The 17,236-nt window shown below is 43.4% G+C and overlaps 1 protein-coding gene across 1 annotated transcript in view; it reads left to right on the plus strand.

Moving 5' to 3' along the window:
- The window catches only part of mpp3b (MAGUK p55 scaffold protein 3b), a 36,553-nt gene that overhangs the window by 9,053 nt on the left and 10,264 nt on the right, over nt 1-17,236 (plus strand). Inside the window, exons 3-14 of the mRNA XM_020453848.2 lie at nt 8,758-8,918; nt 9,951-10,069; nt 10,392-10,469; nt 10,670-10,750; nt 11,331-11,468; nt 11,923-12,004; nt 13,919-14,004; nt 14,145-14,219; nt 14,836-15,032; nt 15,368-15,432; nt 15,863-15,880; nt 16,114-16,155. Of these exons, the coding sequence (XP_020309437.1) occupies nt 8,882-8,918; nt 9,951-10,069; nt 10,392-10,469; nt 10,670-10,750; nt 11,331-11,468; nt 11,923-12,004; nt 13,919-14,004; nt 14,145-14,219; nt 14,836-15,032; nt 15,368-15,432; nt 15,863-15,880; nt 16,114-16,155 (1,018 nt within the window). The 5' untranslated portion in view covers nt 8,758-8,881. The remainder of the gene's footprint in view (nt 1-8,757; nt 8,919-9,950; nt 10,070-10,391; nt 10,470-10,669; nt 10,751-11,330; nt 11,469-11,922; nt 12,005-13,918; nt 14,005-14,144; nt 14,220-14,835; nt 15,033-15,367; nt 15,433-15,862; nt 15,881-16,113; nt 16,156-17,236) is intronic.

Here is a 17,236-nt window from a genome sequence, read left to right on the forward strand (position 1 = left end):
CTGCAGTGAAGGAGAGCCCGCAGGTTTTGGTAGCGGGCCGTGTCAGTGGCACTGTATTGTCCTCAAAGCGAGCAAAGAAGTTCTTTAGTCTGTCTGGGAGGAAGACATCGTGATCCGCAATGGGGCTGGTTTTTCTTTTGTAGTCCGTGATTGACTGTAGACCCTGCCACATACCTCTTGTGTCTGAGCCATTGAATTGTGACTCTACTTTATCTCTATACTGACGCTTAGCTTGTTTGATTGCCTTGCAGAGGGAATAGCTACACTGTTTGTATTCAGTCATGTTTCTGGTCACCTTACCCTGATTAAAAGCAGTGGTTCGCACTTTCAGTTTTGCACGAATGCTGCCATCAATCCACGGTTTCTGGTTGGAGAATGTTTTAATAGACGCTGTGGGTACAACATCACTGATGCACTTGCTAATAAACTCGCTCACCAAATCAGCATATTCATCAATGTTGTTGTTCGACGCTATGTGGAACATATCCCAGTCCACGTGATCGAAGCAATCTTGAAGCGTGGAATCCGATTGGTCAGAACCTGAGCGCAGGTTCTTCCTGTTTTAGTTTCTGTCTATAGGCTGGGAGCAACAAAATGGAATCGTGGTCAGCTTTTCTGAAAGGATGGCGGGGGAGGGCCTTATATGCATTGTGGAAGTTAGAATAACAACGATCTAGGGTTTTGCCAGCCCGGGTCGCGCAATCGATATGCTGATAGAATTTAGGGAGCCTTGTTTTCAGGTTAGCCTTGTTAAAATCCCGAGCTACAATAAATGCAGCCTCAGGATATGTGGTTTCCAGCTTATAATATGGGGTCGAATGAAGTACTTTCAGGGCCGTCGATGTGTCTGCTTGGGGGGAATATACACGACTGTGATTATGATCGAAGAGAATTCTCTTGGTAGATAATGCGGTCGGCATTTGATTGTGAGGAATTCAGGTGAACAAAAGGACTTGAGTTCCTGTATGTTGTTATGATCACACCACATCTCATTAATCATAAGGCATACACCCCCGCCCTTCTTCTTACCAGAGAGATGCTTGTTTCTGTCAGTGCGATGCGTGAAGAAACCAGGTGGCTGTACCGACTCTGATAGCGTGTCTCGAGTGAGCCATGTTTCCATGAAACAAAGAATGTTACAGTCTCTGATGTCTCTCTGGAAGGCAACTTTTGCTCGGATTTCGTCTACGTTGTTGTCAAGAGACTGGACATTGGCAAGTAGTATGCTCGGGAGCGGTGCGCGATGTGCCCGTCTACGGAGCCTGACCAGAAGACTGCTCCGTCTGCCCCTTCTGCGGCGCTGTTGTTTTGGGTCACTGGCTGGGATCCAATCCATTGTCCTGGGTGGTGGGCCAAACAGAGGAACCGCTTTGGGAAAGTCGTATTCCTGGTCGTAATGTTAGTGAGTTGCCGTTGCTCTTATATCCAATAGTTTCTCCCGACTGTATGTACTAAAACCTAAGATTTCCTGGGGTATCAATGTAAGAAATAACACATAAAAAAACTAAATACTGTATAGTTTCCTAGGAACGCGAAGCGAGGCGGCCATCTCTGTCAGCGGTGGAAGTACTGAGGTAAATTACGTAAGTAATCAGACCCTTTGTTATGAGACTTGAAATATAGCTCAAATGCATCCTGTTTCCATCGGCCATATTTGAGATGTTTCTACAATTTCGAATAAATTGTCCGTAGAGTTCCGAGACAGGATTGTGTCTTGACACAGATCTGGGGAAGGTACCCAAAATTGTCTGCAGCATTGAAGGTCCCCAAGAACACAGTTTTCCAAAAGGCACGTAAAGGAGAAACAAGATTCTCTGGTCTGATGAAACCAAGATTGAACACTTTGGCATTAATGCCAAGCATCACGTCTGGAGGAAACCTGGCACCGTCCCTAAGGTGAAGCATGGTGGTGGCAGCATCATTCTGTGGGGATGTTTTTCAGTGGCAGGGACTGGGAGACTAGTAAGGATTGAGGGGATGATGAATGGAGCAAAGTACAGAGAGATCCTTGATGAAAACCTGTCCAAGTGTGCTCAGGACCTCAAACTGGGTCAAAGGTTCACCTGTCAACAGGACAACGACAATAAGCACACATGCAAAACAAAGCAGGAGTGGTTTCGGGACAAGTCTCTGAATGTCCTTGAGTGGCCCAGCCAGAGCCCGGACTTGAGCCCGATCGAACATCTCTGGAAAGACCTGAAAATAGTTGTGCAGCGACGCTCCCAATCCAACCTGACAGAGGTTGAGAAGATCTTCAGAGAAGAATGGGAGAAACAAATACATGTGTGCCAAGCTTTTATCATGATACCCAAGAAGACTCAGGGCTGTAATCGCTGCCAAAGGTGCTTAAATAACGTACTGAGTAAAGGGTCGGAATACTTTGCAAATGTGATATTTCCGTTTATTTATTTGTATAAATATGCAAACATTTCGGGAAAAAATTGTTTTGCTTTGTCATTATGGTGTATTGTGTGCAGATTGTTTTCCCCCTCAATGTAATACATTTTAGAATAAGGCTGTAACGTAACAAAATGTGGAAAAAGTAAAGGTGTCTGAATACTTTCTGAATTCACTTTATATCCGTGTATATACAGTGTACACTGAAAACAAAATATAAACGCAACACGTAGAGGGTTGGTCCCAAGTTTCATGAGCTGAAATAGAAGATCCCCAAAATGTTCCATACGCACAGAAACCTTATTTCTCTCAAATGTTGTACATCAATGTATTTCTATCCCTGTTAGTGAGCATTTATCATTTGCCAAGATAATCCACCTTGCAGGTGTGGCATATCAAGAATCTGATTAAACAGCATGATCATTACACAGGTGCACATCGTGCTGGGGACAATAAAAGGCCACTTTAAAATGTGCAGTTTTGTCACACAACACAATGCCACAGATGTCTCAAGTTTTAAAGGAACATGCAATTGGCATGTTGACTACAGGAATGCCCACCAGAGCTGTTACCAGAGAATTCAATGTACATTTTTCTACCATAAGCCACCTCCAACGTCGTTTTAGAGAATTTGGCAGTACATCCAACCGGCCTCGCAAACGCAGACAACATGTAACCACGCCAGACCCACATCCGGCTTTGTCACCTGTGGGATTGTCTAAGGGGGGGGTGGGGCCTATGACTTCCCAGGCCCACCCATGGCTGCACCCCTGCCAAGTCATGTGAAATCCTTAGATTAGGATCTCATTTATTGATTTAAATTGACTGACTGATTTATATGAACTGTAACTCAGCGCAAAGCAGTCTCTAAAGTGCAGGGTAGATTACAAGGTGGTAGCCGGCTAGTTAAAGTTACTAAGGTTCAGGGCAGGGAACTGGGCAGAGGCCGGCTAGTGGTGGCTGTTTAACAGTATGATGGCCTGAAGTTATAAGCTGCTTATCAAATTCTCTGTCCCAGTTTTGATGCACCTGTACTGTATCCTCCTCCTAGGTGGGAGCAGTGTGAACAATTAGGTACCATGGTTAGGGTCAATGCCATTTCAATTTCATTTCAGGAATTCATTTCAGGAATTCAACTCAAATTCCATCTCAATTCAAATTCCATTCCAACTCAAATTCCAAATGTTCTCAATGAGAAGCATTGAGAAATGCCAGTTTACCTTCTGAATTTAAAAGGAATCTGATCCCAACTGGTAGCCACTAGCCATAACATTCTCTAAACTTTCATTATTTTATTTAATATTCGCATGCAAGCCATGTTACCTAACGTATGGGTAACACACACACAGTTAGTTTTTCCAGGGAAGATAAAGTAAGATGCAGTGTATTGTCACGCTCTGACCATAGAGTTTTTTATGTCTCTATTTTGGTTTGGTCAGGGTGTGATTTGGGTGGGCAGTTGTATTCTGTATAGTTTAATTTCCTTACAGAACTGTTCGTTTTCCTATTTGTTCTTTTTTTGTTCAAGTGCTCTAATTTAATAAAATATCATGAACACGTATCACTGCGCTTTGGTCCAGTCATTTACGGGAAGAGGATCGTGACAGAACTACCCACCACAAACGGACCAAGCAGCGTGGTAACAGGGAGCAGAGGGTTCAGGACTCCTGGACATGGGAGCATATATTTTGGACGGACAGGGACCCTGGAGAAAGGCTGGGGAATATCGCCTCCTGCAAGAAGAAATGGTGGCAGCTAAAGATGAGAGGCGGCGATATAAGGCAAGGCAGCGCAGCAGACACGAGAGGCAGCCCCCCATTTTTGGGGGGGTGGCACACGGGGAGATTGGCGGAGTCAGGCGATAGACCTGAGCCAACTCCCCATGCTTACCGGGAGCAGCGTGGTACTGGTCAGGCACTGTGTTATGCGGTGAAGTGCACGGTGTCTCCAGTGCGTGCTCATAGTCCGGAGCGCTACATGCCAGCCCCCCGCAAGTGCCATGCGAGAGTGGGCATCCAGCAGGGGCGGATTGTGCCAGCTCAGCGCGTTTGGTCTCCGGTGCGCCATTTCGGCCAAAGGTATCCTGCGCCGGCTCTGTGTACTGTGTCTCCTGGGTGCTGGGAAGGTTCAGTTCGTCCTATGCCTGCGCTCCGCCCGTGCCGGGCGAATGTGGGCATTGAGCCTAATGGAGAGGTGCGAGCGTTAAGCACCAGATCTCCAGTGCTCCCCCACAGCCCGGTTCGACCTGTGCCTGCACTCTGGAGGGGCTAAAGTGGGCATTCAGCCTGGATTAGTGGTGCCAAGGCTGCACACCAGGGCTCCAGTGCTCTCCAACAGCCCGGTTCATCCGGTCCCTCCTCTACGCACCAGGCCTCTTGTAGGTCTCCCCAGCCTGGTGGGCCCTGTGGCAGCCCCACGCACCAGGCTGTCTCTGCGTCTCCTCCCTCCAGAGGCGCGCTTCAATACGGAGCCTCCAGAGGCGCCCTTCAGTCCGGAGCCTCCAGAGGCGCCCTTCAGTCCGGAGCTTCCAGAGGCGCCCTTCAGTCCGGAGCTTCCAGAGGCGCCCTTCAGTCCGTAGCTTCCAGAGGCGCCCTTCAGTCCGGAGCTTCCAGAGGCGCCCTTCAGCTTCCAGAGGCGCCCTTCAGTCCGGAGCCTCCAGAGGCGCCCTTCAGTCCGGAGCCTCCAGAGGCGCCCTTCAGTCCGGAGCTTCCAGAGGCGCCCTTCAGTCCGGGGCCCGCTACGAGGGTCCCTAGTCCGGGGTTGGCGGCGAGGGTTCTCGCTCTGGAGGTGCCACCTAAGTGGGCCATGCCAGAGGTGGAGCGGGGTCTATGTCCCTCACCAGAGCCGCCACCGGCATTCTATGTTCCTTTTTCTATGTTGTTGTATTTCTTTGTTTTGGCCGGTTATGGTTCTCAATCAGGGACAGCTGTCTATCGTTGTCTCTGATTGGGAACCATACTTAGGTAGCTTTTCCCCACAGGGTTTTTGTGGGTAGTTGTTTTCTGTATAGTTTAGTTTCCTTACAGAACTGTTCATTTTCCTATTTGTTATTCTTTTGTTCAAGTGTTCTGATTTAATAAAATATCATGAAGACGTATCACGCTGCGCTTTGGTCCAGTCATTTATGGGAACAGGATCGTGACATGTATGGTGCAGGCATGCAATCATCATGTTCTTTGGATTAAACTTTTCATTTGTATGATTATGTTGTTTGGGTTTGTAAGTTAATGGATAAGATTGATGCGTGCTTTTGTTTATAGTACAGGATAATCATGTAATGCAGGTTACATACACACACCTTCAGTCACACACATGCACACACACACAAACACAATCTCTCTCCCTCTTTCACACACACACACACACACACACACACACACACACACACGCACAGAGCGCCCTTCTATTATCTGTGAGTCATTTTCCATGGTGGGAAAAGATGTCATGGTGTCGTTTTCTACAGATTTTTTCAGCACCATCTATAGGATTACACACATGATTACCAAGGATAGATAACACATACAAATCAGCCGAAAACATTAATGGGGCAATTTGGTATTTAGAGGACCACAATGGAAATAAGCCTTTGGGCTTTATTGTATATTGTCCTCAATAATGTATTTTTTTAGATACACCGTAGTAAACCAGAGCCTTTAATGTACTTTTAATGTTAAAATAAATAAATAAAATATTATTAACAGATAAGAAAGGTCATGTTACGGTTTTCTTCTATATCCTCCTCTGACGAAGAGGTAGAACAAGGATCGGACCAAAACGCAGCGTGTTGATTGAGATTCATGTTTAATAAAACAAAGAAACACGAACTTACAAAAACAATAAACGATACCGAAACAGCCTATCTGGTGCAAACTAACAGAGAGTACACATAGGACACTAAGGACAATCACCCACGACAAACTCAAAGAATATGGCTGCCTAAATATGGTTCCCAATCAGAGACAACGATATAAGCACCTGCCTCTGATTGAGAACCACTCCAGACAGCCATAGACTTTGCTAGATAACCCAGTAAGCTACAATCCCAATACCACCACCAAAACCCCAAGACAAACACACCACAATTACAAAAACCCCATGCCACACCCTGGCCTGACCAAATACATAAAGATAAACACAAAATACTTTGACCAGGGCGTGACAGGTCAACCATATACGTAACAGGGAATAGTAACAGTTTTTAGTCTTGTTTCCAACTGCTTTTTTTGGTTCAGCACGGGATGGTGTCTCTCTCTCTCACACACACACACACAGGTAGTGTCAATCACTGCAGGCTGTATGATGGAGAATGGACTGACGTTTCCATGAAAGAAAGTGGTAAAGGAGTTTCCTGACCTCCCACACTTATTTCTCAGGTTGAACACATTATCGCGCGTGAGGAAATGACTACGCTCCAGTGTCTATATTAGCATACTACTTTGGATCCATGCACATTACATTATTTAATTCTAAGTAGTATGCTAGTGTGGATATCGCAACAGAGCTATTGTGCGCCTATGCCTGTGAGGGATGAGAAGTGAGTACTGTACCGTATTTTAATTGGTATGTCCATTTCAATCATAAGTCCATAACTATGTCAACAGGTGCAGCCTTAGGGAAATGATGTCCTCTCATTGTTAGAAAACCCACACTACACTTCCCATGACTCCACAGTCAGCCATATTGATGCACAGGTGTAAACGATTTCCCATTCCCGATCAGCTCTGCTGGCCCCACTTCATCAAGAAACCGAACACAGCACATTAAAGGCCCAGTGAAGTCAAAGATGTGATTTTATGGTGTGAAATAACACTGTGAAATTGTCAAAATAATGATAATGCCTTTTTAGTGTAAGAGCTGTTTAACAAAGACTACCTGACATTTCAGCCTGCTTTGGTGGGAGGGAATTTTGGCCTTCCATGGGTGACATCCCCATGCAGTAAATTAGACCAATAAGAGAGTTCCAAACCTCTCTGCCAATAACATATAATTTTCAGTTTCCCCCTCCCCACTCAGACCACTCCCAGAAAGTCCTAGAATATTCTTGTTTAAGAATATGTTACCCAGAAATGATTTTGATATTGAGATTTTTAAAAATAAATCAAAACTGCATTGGACATTTAACTCTTAGTATTAAGATAAAAGAAACTGCTTACAAAGTAAAGTCTCCTATTTTGGGAACCTGCGTGGTCGAGTACCGGTTCTCATCGACATTTTCGCTTATAAATCGATATGTGCGTTGAGCAGTAGCCCTGATTCTCATGGACACAAGAGTATGTATCTTCTGCCTGTGTGGAGCAGAATGTGAAATCTGACACCACTTGAAGCTGGGATGTCCCTCCTACCATTTAATTTGCTCTTCCGACTGTCCACCAACTCCTAGCTGAAACCTACGTCATTGCCACTAACAACAATTTCTTATTTACAATGACAGCCTAGGAACAGTGGGTTAACTGCCTTGTTCAGGAGCAGAACCACAGGTTTTTACCTTGTCAGTTTAGGGATTCGATCTAGCAAACTTTCGGTGACTGGTCCAACGCTCTAACCACTAAGCTACCTGCCGCCACTTATGCCTGGAATCCTTACATCGTAACACATCAGGAGAGAGTGGTTTCATCACTGTAGCACTGTGGATCGATTTATAGCCAGTAATCTAAAGTAATTAAATTATTTTAAACAAACACATTGTTTAATATTTGTTATTTTAGGTATATTTTATTAGGATCCCCATTAGCTGTTGCGAAAGCAGCAGCTACTCTTCCTGGGGTCCATATAAAACATGACATAATACAGAACATTAATAGACAAGAACAGCTCAAGGACAGAACTACATAAGTGTCAGTCATTTGTCATAGACGGAGAAGATTAATATGAGATGAATGCCAGGATGCCAAGCTTGAGTTCTGTGAGAAGTTCACAGCGATGGGGGCAGACTTTTTGATCAAGAGACCTTTAGAAAGTATGCACATTTTCCTCTAACACTAAATATACAAATTATGTATTTTACAGGAAGGTGAAATATTATAGTTAGTCGTTTTAGAAATGAATTATACTATATTTAGAAAAAAATGTATTTTCAAGCATAATTCATAGAGTTTTGTTGAATAGGAAATACATCATATAAAATATTTCATATTTGCACTTGAGCTTGGGTCCTCAAAAATGACTACACCTCAGCAATTCCTTTACATCTTTTTTTACCAGAAAGGTGAGATTTTATCCTTTCTTGGAGTATGCAACATTACTATTGTTAATGGCTCAATAATTACTTTTGGGGTTTACGTAGATTACATTTTCGATTACATTTAGTTACATTTAAGAAGAGCTAGCAGTTTGTTTTGTTGTTTTGTTTTTTTCCTGTAGGATTGACAGCCGGGGTATAAATCTGGATAATAAGAAAAAGGAGGCAGAGAAAGAAGCTCCAGCAACTCTATCTTCCTTTTCTGTCCATCCTGAGTCTACACTAGCTGGCCCTTCCAGCTTCTAAATGATTGAAGCCATGCCTCAACTCTCTGGAAGCACAGGTAAGGGCAGACATATGGCTAAGACTCATGTATAAGGTTCATGTTACTACATTATTTTTTATTTTTTATTTAACTTGGCAAGTCAGTTAAGAACAAACCCCGGCTGGATGTGATTCAGCCTGGATTTAAACCAGTGACTGTAGAGTCGCCTCTTGCACTGAGATGCAGTGCCTTAGACCGCTGCACCACTCGGGAGCCCCCTGCCACTTGGGAGCTAAGAGTGCTCTTCTTAGTACCAGCTTTTTGGGGGCCAGCCAATCACAGAGTTCTGTTGTCCCCTAATTTGAATATTAATTGTGGGTAGCACTGGGCTACAGCATGCAATATGAAAAGGCCTATAAGGAGTACAGCCTCTGCCAAGAGGTTTTCACCTTGATGGCAGAGGAGGTAGTGTGCTTGCCCTGCAGTGGTGTAAAGTACTTAAGTAGTACTTTAAAGTATTTTGACTTAAGTCGTTTTTGGGGGGTATCTGTACTTTACTTTACTATTTATACATTTGACTACTTTTACTTCACTACATTCCTTAAGAAAATATTATACTTTTTACTCCATACATTTTCCTTGACATCCAAAAGTACTCGTTACATTTTGAATGCTTGGCAGGACACATGAAAAATGGTCTAATTCACACACTTATCAAGAGAACATCCTTGGCCATCCCTAATCCCTCTGATCCGGCAAACTCACTAAACACACATGCTTCAATTGTAAATTATGTCTGAATGTTGGAGTGTGGCCCTGGCTACCTGTACATTTAAAAAAAACAAGAACACTTCACGGTCTGGTTTGCTTAATAATATAAGACATTTGAATAAATTAATACTTTTACTTTTGATACTTAAGTATATTTTTAACCAAATACTTTTAGACTTTTAACTCAAGTAGTATTTTACTGGGTGACTTTTACTTTTACTTTAGTCCTTTTCTATTAAAGGTATCTTTACTTTTACTCAAGCATGACAATTGGGTACTTTTTCCACCACTGTCCTGTAGTGGATGCCCTGTAATGGCATCATGCTTTTCTCACTGTAGGGTTGCATGAGACTCTGGCCCTTCTCACCTCTCAGCTCCACCCTGATGCCAAACACAAAGAAGACCTGGTGTTCCTCAAGGATATCTTCAGCGAGAAGAGCCTGGCGTATCTGATGAAGGTACAACCCTAAAGATTTGTCTCCCTTATGTAACCCACTGGGTTCAAAGTTGTGTTAATGCTGCTCTGGAAGCTAACTTAAGTCTTCAGGTCTTATAGGCAAGTCCGGCTGAATTTGATCTTCATACTATATGTGTTGCAGAGAAGGCTGGTGGGAGGAGGTATTAGGAGGACGGGCTCGTTGTAATGTCTGGAATTGAATTAACGGAACAGAGTCAAACGTGGTTTCCATATGCTTGATGTGTTTGATACCATTTCAGCCATTACTATGAGCCCGTCCTCCTATAGCTCCTCCCACCAGCCTCTGATGTGTTGTACCACAGATCCATGAGAAGTTGCGGCAGTATGAGCGACAGAGCCCTACTCCAGTTCTCCACAGCGCCTCCTGTCTGGCAGAGGATGTAAGTACATCCACAACCCACTGAGTTGAAAACACAGGGCAGGTGAAGAAGAAATGGTGGATGCCTCCTGGAACTTTGCTGTCACCTACCCAGTTAATAAATGTCAGTGAAGATGGAGGAAGATAGATTCAGTTGTGTTGAGTCACCAGCAATATGTCTTAGGCCTACTTATGATGACATCCTAATGCTGTGGTTGACAGTTGGCCGAGGAGATTCAGAATGGACCGATGGAAGGTGATGAGAGGGAACTGCTTCTACTTCTGAGTGCTCCTCATCTCAAGGTACACATGTCTCACACACACACACACACACACATGTCTCTCTCCCTCTCTCTCTCTCTCTCATGTTTTTTATCTCTTCAACATCATCGAAAGCAAGCACTAAGCCTTTTTACAGCCCCGACACAGGCTGAGTCCCAAATGGCACCCTATTCCTTACATATTGTGAAAAGGTAGTGCACTACGTAGGGAATTAGGGTGCCATTTCAGACACAGCCACAGACAGTCCTCTTCAGTCACATTAATCAAGGTCATTATGCTCAATTTAATGGCTTTTTATTTCAAACAGCTAGGGAAGAAATCACAGCTCATGACATTAGTATAGTAATATCTTCATTATACCCGCTCGTTTGCACAATAGCCTGGGGGGATTTTGTCTCTCTCTTTCAATCTCTTCTCAAGGTTCTTCAGTCTCAATTTCTTTGTGCCTCTCTTTCATCCTTTCTCTCTTTCCGTGCCTTGCTCATTGAATTGATGGATGGTCTGTCCCACTCAGTTTTAGTGGAAACAAAATATCTATTATCATCGTCATTGTTTAGGATGTGTCCCATCTCACTATGGTCTGTCTCTCTTTGACCTATAGGCTATCCTGGCAGCCCATGACACGGTGGCCCAGAAGAACTTTGACCCCGTGCTGCCCCCGCTGCCAGACGAAGTGGACGACGAGCTGGAGGAAGAGTCTGTGAAGATCGTCCGGTTGGTGAAGAACAAGGAGCCCCTGGTGAGTCTTGATAGGATATGATGTGATATGATACAATATACAGTACAATTTACGTTAGCTTACAATATACGTTACAATACTTTATTGTGGGAGCATGAGATTCTGACCCTCATTTCATGGAAATTCATTTTGAGAGGCCAGTGGTACATTTAAAATATAATATGCACAACCATTTAGAATTTGAAAGGCTATAAGTAGGAAGGTGTCATGCTTTGCGATTGTCTTCTGTGAGCTAGTTAAGTGTCTGCGAGCTAGTTAAGTGTCTGTGACCTAGTTAAGTGTCTGTGAGCTAGTTAAGTGTCTGTGAGCTAGTTAAGTGTCTGTGACCTAGTTAAGTGTCTGTGAGCTAGTTAAGTGTCTGTGACCTAGTTAAGTGTCTGTGAGCTAGTTAAGTGTCTGTGACCTAGTTAAGTGTGAGCAATAATTAAGCGCATCACCTGGTGAAATTTTCCAGGGGGCGACCATCCGCAGGGATGAAGTGACGGGGGCTGTATTAGTGGCCAGGATCATGAGGGGAGGGGCTGCGGACCGCAGTGGTAAGAGAGCAGCATGTGTAAGCACGTGTACACACACACAGCACAAACCCTCACTCCCACAACAATGCCCTACCCCTCATATGGTACTGCACCAACCATATCTTAGATCCTTCCCCATACCGACACCACCAAAGTACCCTGCCTCCTCCATTTTTCATCCACATTCATACCCACCCTCATAAACTACCAACCTGGACTCAGGGGTAGACGTAACATAGTAAATATAAATCCGAGACACGCCAATTAGTATTTTTATTTATTTTACCTTTATTTAACTAGGCAAGTCAGTTAAGAACAAATTCTTATTTTCAATGTCGGCCTAGGAACAGTGGGTTAACGACTGTACCTTGTCAGCTCAGGGGTTTGAACTTGCAACCTTCCAGTTACTAGTCCAACACTCTAACCACCAGGCTTCCCTACCGCCCCATGATACGTATTAGTATTTCGTATCGTATGTATTAATGTGTGGATGTCTATCCTATGATGAGTTATGAATTACAATTCGTACAATATGTTACGAATGGCAATTCGTACAATTTGTAACGAATTTGCAAAAAGAAATGACTAATTCCATTTTGTTGTGGCTAACATTAGCTAGGTGGCTAACGTTAGCTAGGGTTAAGTTTAGGGTTAGGAGTTAGGTTAAAGGATTAGGAGTTAGGCTAAAGGGTTAGCTAACATGCTAAGTAGTTGCAAGTAGCTAAAAAGTAGCAAGTAGTTCCAAAGTTGCTAAAATGCATAAGTTGTCTGTGTGGAGATTCAAACACGGAACCTTTGGGTTGCTAGACGTTCGCCCACCCATCCTGACCAACCAGCCTTAAGCAACCTTCTGTCTTATGTAACCATACTGATGGGTTCTGACTTCTAAACTTGAAATACTGTTAACCATCAGGTATCCTATGGAAATGAGAAGGGCCACAGTCTGGTTTCGACACCAAAAGAAAACGATTATCTGTAGGAGGAATGTGTACGGTGGAGTCAATTAAGGTTGGATATGAGCCATGGGCTTGGAATGTTCTGAGTTAAGGAAAGGCAATCAAATGGTTGCGGTTACTGGGGGGCCGAGGTCAGGTCAGATTAAGGGAGTTTATTACCCCCATCACTTAACTTCCTGACTAGAAATAAATATGTAATGTTTAGAGGGAAGGAGGAGATTTCACCCAAATTAGGGTTTATATACTGGTGGGAACATGTCTTTGTCTGGTCAGCTGTCTGAACCTTTGGGTGTATAAACTTGGTTTGAGCTTTAATAATCGTCCGTGAGTTTTTACACAGTTCATTTAGAACCTAACAATACCAAACGCATCATATCATACTAATTTGAGTGTGCCGGATTTAAATGTACTATTTTAGGTCTATTCTATGAGGCCTGGCTGGAACTACAGTTCCACTTTACTCAACTCAACCCTACAGCATCTCAACCTATTACAACATAATGAAGGTTATTCATGGTCAAAAAGTCCTCACCTCAAAAGTCAAACTTCTTGGTTTAAGTCAACTGGATGACTCAACGCAGCAAGTCCCTCTCTCTCAACCACGACATTCCGAAGACAGAGAAGGAAGACCTTCAGATTTAAACCCAAATTTGAAGTTGAACAAATATTGAAATGCTGATAGGAGAAGGGATTATATGTCATGGCCTCACAGAAATCAAACGAGTCACTACTCTATATGGACTAGACATCAAATCCTTCAGATTAGGCATGTGCCTCAAGATTGCATTTTGCAGATTATTACTGAGAGGGGTTGCAGTCAAAGCTGATCACTGCCATTGCCATGGAAACGTTATCGACTGTGTCTGTGTTTTATTTAGCTCATATATTTTAGAAAGTAAATGCACATGTTGGTGTTTGACTGACTGGTACTGCTTGTGTTGTTTCATGTCTGTCTGTCTATCTGTCTGCTTGCCTCAAGGTCTGGTGCATGTTGGAGACGAACTTCGAGAGGTCAACGGAAACCTGATAATTCACAAAAGACCAGATGAGATCAGTCAGATTCTGGTAGGTGTAAAGCTTTGCTCGAATGCTCGCTAATCTAGCTACTATACAGGCTATCATTGTTTTCATTGACGACTGCAGTAATTGATTATCAAGATCATTTTAGCCTCATGCTTTTATCCTTCTGACTTCTATTTAACCAGTCCCAGTCACAAGGCTCCATCACTTTGAAGATCATCCCTGCCGTTGCAGAGGAAGATAGGCTGAAGGAGAGCAAGGTGAGGAGGGACACCAAAACTTGACATTCTTAGTGCCCCCAGTTCAGGTAGTGTGAAAACGTTTTCTCCCTGCTGAACACAACCCGGATTTGTTATGAAAATATCCAGCCACGGAATTACAAGGCATACTTCTATGTAATACGAACATTCTGAGGGATGTTTGTAGTCCATTGACAGTCAAAATGTTATGAAGGCCATTGATGGACAGAATGCTACGCTTTTATTTATTTATTGGCAATTATTAAAATTAAAATAAAGATATATAAACTCCCAGTAATTTATTGGGTAAAACACCAACTTGAAGGCACAGTGATGCCGAAACGTTGGTGCTTTACCCAATAAATAAATGACTGGGAGTTTATATAGTCAGCACCTCTACACAAAATCATTTTCTCTGGGTGTGTGCCAGCTCATGCTATTTATTTATTGGCACACAAGAAAATACAAAACAATATGATGAGAGTTTAAAAGGCAAACGAAAAAGGGGTTAAAAAACCCATCTCCTCCTTAAATTTAAGTTCAAATAAGACATATTTTAATTGTGGTGAGAGATGCACCTCTTCTTCTCTTTAGAATGACCCCTGTCATGATTTGAACCCTGTTCTTCCTGTACTAGGTCTACCTGAGGGCCCTGTTTGACTACACCCCCTTTGAGGACAAGGCCACGCCCTGCCAGGAGGCGGGACTTCCTTTCAAGCGGGGGGATATCCTGCAGGTGGTAAGCCAGGACGATGCCACCTGGTGGCAGGCCAAGAGAGTGGGCGACAGCAACCTGAGGGCCGCCCTAATCCCCTCTACACAGTTTCAGGAGAGGTAGGCAAGACTGATTTTTTTTTTGAATGGTTTAAACTTTAAAGAGTACAAAATAATGGACAACTTACTTAAGGGGCCCTGCTGTATATGATGTCCTATTGCTGAATTTACCTTTAATTTGAGGAATAGATTTGTATTCTGCATTTTCCAAACACTGTTGGGATATAATTGCCAATGATATTGGGAAGAGCCCGTCGTGTTAGTCTTGGCAGATTAGAATTTTGTTATTGTTGATTTTCTATAAGCTGGAAGTCACCTCGCTGTGTATGATTATGTCAAATTTCCAAGTCTACTTTAACTTTGAGGGATTTTTATCCCATCTACACCTCTCCCAGGCGTCTTAAATACAGAATAAAGATGGGCACTTACCAGGCGCCTGTGTCACCGAAAACACCCACATGTAAGCTCTCTCAATACACTGATTGATCACTTATATTTTACACCGTTAGTAATAAAAAACAGTTTTGTCTGCATTGTATTATTTGCATTCTAGAAATTCTTATGCTTTTTGTAGAGAAAGATAAATAAAAAAAAGGTTAAGGATATCAAAAGAGAGGATGGATGTTAAAATGATCCTCCAAGGGTTAATTCTTTTATCTAATTCGGAAGCAAATATGACAACAAATCTGTAGGTGGGAAAACAAAGGGTAATATAACTGTCCTCTCATATCTTTATCTGTCTGAGTATTGACTGGGAGGTCTTACATTTTGATATGCACTAATGTTAGCTGTACCTTGATAAAAATGCATGACTTATCATGTGGGCACTGCCTGTTTGAGTTGTGTTAATTCCCCCCCCCCCCCCCACCCCCCTTTACTGCTCACCTCAGATGATCCGGCTGAAAGAGGTAGGTGGAGAGAGCACACACACACACACATACAGACACTTGTCGAATGTTATTTTCTTTGCCTACCTTCCTTGACCCAATACCTGTAACACACCTGCCTGCTTTGCTTTACCACCCTAACCCCCCCCCCCCCTCCCCCTGGACTCTTCAGAAACCTCCACAGTCCACACACCCCTTCCCTCCTTACCCTCCCCCTCTCACCCTGTCTTCTCTCCCTGCTTGCCTCCCTACAGCAGACTGTGACAGTGAGGGCTCTCAGAGTGGACAAGACATAGGTGAGGGCATCACGGACTAAGCTCCACTCGCCAACACGCTTCATTTTTATCCCCGACGCTAAAGCTAAGCTTTACCTAGCCTCGCGGCTAAACTAATCCATTCACTGAAAGGTCGATGTGGGCTGTTGAAACAAATTTTGTTCAAATGAATGCTTTATGACAACATTATTTACCCTTATGAGGTCTTTACTATGTAGCTCTAGTCCCCTTTTGAGAGTTTAAGTGAAGGTTTACAAGATCTCCATCACACCACATCTCCTTTACCTTGACCTTTCCCTTCCTTGTGACTATGCAAAGCAGTCGCACTGCACACATTAACCGATGATTGAATACATCATATCCATTGCAGTCATGCATCAGATTACATTATCATATTGAAGTGGTTACCTGCAATGTGGGTGGCCTCAAACGTGGCCTATATGACAACTCTGCTGCACTCCCCGGTCCTCAAACCCACATCCACCTTTCGAGCTAGTATCTCTACTGCTAATTGTTAATACAGGATCCACCTTTCATACTATGTTAGAAGGGTCTTACTATGGCTTAATGCTGCTGAACACTTTTGCCACCTCCTTTTTGGTTTCTTGAACAGAGTTGGGTCAATTCCGTTTCAATTGTGGTTGGTTGAATTAAAGTTGTGCTCCTATGGGGAAAATAATCCACATCCAATTCAACAAACTGTTAGCAATGTGTTAGTGCTATTAGCATTGTGAGCTTCTTGTCTACTTTCAGTATGCTCTGTGGCCTTTTGTTGAGCGCCATTGCTGTGAACTTTTGTGGTGCTTGGCGTTTGCGCCTCACTGTGCAGAGGAGCAGCTTTCTTTAAACTATATTGTGTACAGAGAGTGCTTCCGTTATTTTATACTTTAAGCTATAGGTGCTTCTTGTGTTTTTGTCTATTGGTGCTTGTCTTTAAAGAGGCTCATGGCTAACTCGACCAAGCTGATCTGCTCTTTTGCTGCACCATATCAGACATGGGGGCTGGTTGAGTGGTGGTCTAACGCTAGTTGTAGTTTTTCCCAATAAGAGTAAAGCGACCCCTGCTTCCTGTGGCCATGCTTTTTCCTGGGATTTGTACTCA

This window comes from Oncorhynchus kisutch, linkage group LG20 (assembly GCF_002021735.2).
Source record: "Oncorhynchus kisutch isolate 150728-3 linkage group LG20, Okis_V2, whole genome shotgun sequence".
Taxonomy (NCBI): Eukaryota; Metazoa; Chordata; class Actinopteri; order Salmoniformes; family Salmonidae; genus Oncorhynchus; species Oncorhynchus kisutch.